Consider the following 4,621-nt stretch of genomic DNA (forward strand, 5'->3'; position numbering starts at 1 on the left):
TCATGATATCTGATCAGATGATTGAAAGAATTTCAATTATAATTATGCAAGTTTTACTAGTTATTATTGAAATTAGATATTATGGATGTTGAGGTTGTAATGAAATATTTTTGGTCTTGCTTATTTTTTAGGGCTTACTCTAAGGAGTGTGTGGCCATCACGTATCCGACCTAGATGTTGGATTTAGGGCGTGACACCTACAATTTACGAATATAAAAACTAGTGCATCATGAACAAATCAAATCATCATAGATAGATTCAGCATTCAATGAAAACATTAATGAACAATTCAAGTCAGATCTCCCTCTCATCAGCTTGTTTGGTAGACAATATTCAGTTTGCTATTTATACATCATTCTCCTGCCCTCTTTCCTTATTTTCCTTTTGATATTCCTTCATTACGTTGATCAAGTGGGTGGAGTTATTTTTTTCTCCCGGAGAGAGAGAGGGGGAGAGAGAGAGTCACATTGTTCTGACTTTTAAAACTACTATCTGGGAGAAGAAAAGACTATCTAATGCCGTAAAATTGCAGCCAATAAGACAGTAATTTTGTTGAAGGTCACCAAGCTGATGAATTGACGTGAATGATGAAAACATGTTCATTTGACCAAATTGATTGAGACAGAGATCTAGGTAGGAAGACTAAGAGAAAAACTTTGATATACATATGGTCCTCTAAAAAAGTGCATGAAGTGCCTTCTTTCTTCAGTGGGTTTCATAAATCTCCCAACAACCTTTTACGTGGAAGCATCTGTCTCTTACAAAATATTTCCTGTAAGTTGGACTCATTCCTCTTCCTTTGATGGCTCATGGAAGAACAAAGAACTAAAATTAAGGAAGGGCTAATCAGCGTTTCTTCTGAGAAAGGTTTCAGCAGAGGTTAGAAGTCAAGGATTTCATAATCTAACGTTTGACCATGTTCCAACTTAGAATTATATCTCCCTTCCATAGATGTTGGTAATTCAAGGATTCATTTTCTCCGAAATCTCAGTGCAGCACCTTAAATTATTCATTTGGTCACCTAACAAAAGAAAAGTATAAATAAACTTAGCTATCATGAAATGGTGTCGGCATGTTATCACTCTTGCAAGAAATCGAAAAGGTGTGATGCCTTTTAGTTGATTTATTCAATGCAGTCATCTAAGTCGTGTAGCTAGCTAACACAGAAAAGTCTATTCCCCTGGATCATCACTAAATATCTCTTTTTAATCTCTTTTGAGAAAACAACTCTATATATTTTTACTGGAAATTATTGTTTTTTACATGGATAATAATTAATGCTTTTTGAAAAGTTAATGTCTAATGCTTATTTTTTTTTTGCATCTTATCGTAGTTACATCTCCAACTGCTTGTTTATAATGCACTCGATCGTACGTAATACACGAATTATCCAGTTCTTTTACTATAGTTATTTAGTAGTTATTGAATTTTTGGTATTCTATTTTTCAATTATAGGTATATCAAAACTTTCTTCACTTGAAGCAAGGAAGCTTTTGGTTGATATAGTAGCAAATAAATTCTTGGGGGATGCAAGGAACTTGTGGTAAGGCATGTATGCACCTTGACCAACGTTTATCCTAAATTTGGTTGGGATAATGAGAGGAATGATGGATGGCCCTTTCCATCATGTGGATCAAAATATTTTTCAAAAAAATGATGAAAAGGAGGAAAGGAGGGACTATCCATTCATCAGACTCACTAATTTACATCTATCCAAATAAAAAAGGATGCAAAGAAAGATGGATGAAATAAGTGAGGGGTGTATTTCTACATTGACAAAATTATCCCTTGTTAACTATTAACAAAATCCTAATACTTTTTTTATACTAAGTATTGACAAATAAAAAAACATCCCCAACCTCTTGCTAAGCAATTTTTTGTTTCCTCTCCATTTTTTAATGGTAAGACAGGCTCTAGTGGCTAATTCAGTCTTAAGTACAATATCAAATGCAGAAGCGAGGAAACAGCCCCAACCTCCAAAGAAGAGAGACCTGACCATGGGAAGAGCTCCTTGCTGTGACAAAGCAAACGTGAAGAAAGGCCCATGGTCCCCCGAGGAGGATGCCAAGCTCAGGTCCTACATCGAGCAGCATGGCACTGGTGGAAACTGGATCGCCCTCCCACAGAAGATTGGTATGATTTTCCTCTCAAACACACCATAAATCTCTTAAACAAGTAGAACGGTACTGCTGTTAATGCAAACAATGATGAATTTTTTCCTAATTGGCAATTAGGCCTTAAGCGATGCGGTAAGAGTTGCCGCCTCCGGTGGCTTAACTATCTCCGACCCAATATTAAGCATGGTGGCTTCTCTGAAGAAGAAGATAACATCATATGTAGCCTATATGTTGCTATTGGAAGCAGGTGATAAAATTGGATATATCTGCATGCAATCATGCCATCATTCAATATTGACTGTATAGAGCGGTATCAGTAATAGCTATGCTTTCTTTGTGTGATCAGATGGTCCATAATTGCAGCACAGTTACCTGGAAGGACTGATAATGATATAAAGAACTACTGGAACACAAAGCTGAAGAAGAAGCTCCTGGGAAAGCAGCACAAGAATCAACAACAGGCCCGTCGAGTCTGCCGAAGAAATCAGGGGACCAAGGATTCTAAAGATAGCAACACCATGAGTGCTAAGGAAGGTAACCATCACTCCTCTTGGCCCATGCCAACCATTTCCACTAACCAATTCAACCAGGTGGATCACCATGCTAGCGATGACGTGCATGAATCGATCACAAAGTTTCTAATGAACCTTGATGGTGCTGCGTTTTGTTGCCGTGGGAGAGCTGAGCAAGGAAATCCACTTGCTTCTTCTCTGGGACAACAGCACCTGAATAGAAATTCTATGGGTTCAATTACACTTCCCGAGCAAGCCAATTCTTTCATCAATGGTTATTCTCCATCAGGCTACCGTATATCACAAGGTCTAAATGAGATTGCAGTCGAGCTTGATGAGATGTTCTTGGGCAACTCAGTAAAACTACGAGGGCTGGATTGCTTCTTTGGAGCTGGAAACATGGTGGCCGAGAACAATTGGACTAGCACATCAGGAAGCATGAACTGGAATGAAATAAGCCCTTTGATCTATCCGCCTGTGGTCACTAACTATCAAGGGATGCAGCAGCAATGTCTTCCTGATGAACTGGTGCACATCCTTGGGGCACAAATATGATTGCTGCTGTACATGAGCTGTGTAAACTTGTGTGGAGGAGGAGGTGTTGCAATTCAGCTATTCCCCAATAAAAACACTCTTCAGAAGAGTTGTTTGATGTGCTTTTCGTTTCATACCCCTTGCCAGTGTTTCCTCATCTTTGGTTGCTTCAATCGAATACTTTATATTAGTTGTGTAGTGTTGGTTTGTTTCCTGTTGGGATCTTCCTCCAATTCCTGAACTGTATTTGCTGTCCTTGACTCAGAAGTTCTTAAACTCAAAACTCTTATTTGTGTCAGGAAACATGGGCCCATCCCGTTACTATGTTGGGATGCACTCATGTGCTAATAGGACTGCTGCTTGTGTTGAAAGGCGCTTATAGAACCTCATATGTTAACATGCATAGGCATGGGGTTATTATGAAATGATAATTCCTTGTTATAAAGTTCTTGGAAACCCAAGCTAGAAGGCACTAATTAAGAGGAGGTTCTTTGAGAATTTGGCAACACCTTCCTAGGCTCTATCAAGGACAGCATCTCGAGATGTCTTGGGTCCTTCGTAGGGACCTCACGTCCAGAAACAAAGCCGGACCTCTTAAATTCCTTATCTAATAAAGTTTCTCTGTCATTCCGTATTTATTTTTCTGGACATACTATGTTCCACATCATGCTTGACGCAATTACTACATTTTTTTTTTTTTTTTGCTTTTTTAACGGAAGTTAGTCTAGTTATTATTTGAGAGTTTTGGTACTTGAATATGGAAGAGTACTCGCTGTATCTCCAATTAAACCTAATCCCACATTTTAATTTCATGTCTTACTTAAAGATCTAAGGTTATGTAGTTTTTGGTTTCCGTGCTACTTCTTAAGCTGTTTTCTCTTTCAGAAGTGTGAGATATGTGATTATCTGGTAAACATTTAAAATTTAAGGTTTATATCATTTTCATTAATGATTATTGTCCTCTATTGACATATAATACTTCATCATTATGGTAATATCATGATGGGAATTACTATCAAGGATGCTTAGCGTATATATTGCATTAAATTGCTGTTAAAATCTCTGAAGCTTTTTTCTTTGTCAATATAAAATAGTGATCAAAACTTTCAAGTTTAACTATTATAAGAAAATGAATAGTAACATGAATTGGTAGATGAGAATATAAACAAGAATAATCTAAATCCATTGGTTATACCTATATTTGTAGATGACATTCTGCTTTATTTGTGTTTTAGCTCTATAAGCATCAAGTCTGTGCAACATTCTAGTATCCCTTAACAATTAATGACATGAATATACCTATTTTTTTGAATTTGATGTAATCAATTTGACTATTAATAGCTATATCTCATCTTTCACAAACTCACAATCACATATAAGAAGGCTAACATTTGGAATGCAACTTTGAAATGCCTTTTTCTTTTTTCTTTTGCTGCCAGAAATTCTTATTTTCTTCAC

General features: G+C 36.9%; 1 protein-coding gene across 1 annotated transcript; it reads left to right on the forward strand.

The window, feature by feature from the left end:
• The first annotated feature begins 1,947 nt into the window (after window positions 1–1,947).
• LOC105055954 (uncharacterized) lies at window positions 1,948–3,715 on the forward strand. Its single transcript, XM_010937996.4, has 3 exons — window positions 1,948–2,133; window positions 2,235–2,364; window positions 2,464–3,715. Exons 1-3 carry the CDS (start codon window positions 1,998–2,000, stop codon window positions 3,182–3,184), a joined length of 987 nt encoding a protein of 328 aa, XP_010936298.1. The 5' UTR covers window positions 1,948–1,997; the 3' UTR covers window positions 3,185–3,715.
• The last annotated feature ends 906 nt before the right edge of the window (window positions 3,716–4,621 follow it).

Source organism: Elaeis guineensis, chromosome 13 (assembly GCF_000442705.2).
Source record: "Elaeis guineensis isolate ETL-2024a chromosome 13, EG11, whole genome shotgun sequence".
Classification (NCBI taxonomy): domain Eukaryota; kingdom Viridiplantae; phylum Streptophyta; class Magnoliopsida; order Arecales; family Arecaceae; genus Elaeis; species Elaeis guineensis.

What these genes read in the sequence shown, in the direction of transcription:
- LOC105055954 (XM_010937996.4), top strand. Translation starts at nt 1,998, where the DNA reads ATGGGAAGAGCTCCTTGCTGTGACAAAGCAAACGTGAAGAAAGGCCCA. An exon ending in CGCCCTCCCACAGAAGATTG is followed by an intron (nt 2,134 to 2,234) that starts GTATGATTTTCC and finishes ATTGGCAATTAG; the next exon opens with GCCTTAAGCGATGCGGTAAG. An exon ending in TATGTTGCTATTGGAAGCAG is followed by an intron (nt 2,365 to 2,463) that starts GTGATAAAATTG and finishes TTGTGTGATCAG; the next exon opens with ATGGTCCATAATTGCAGCAC.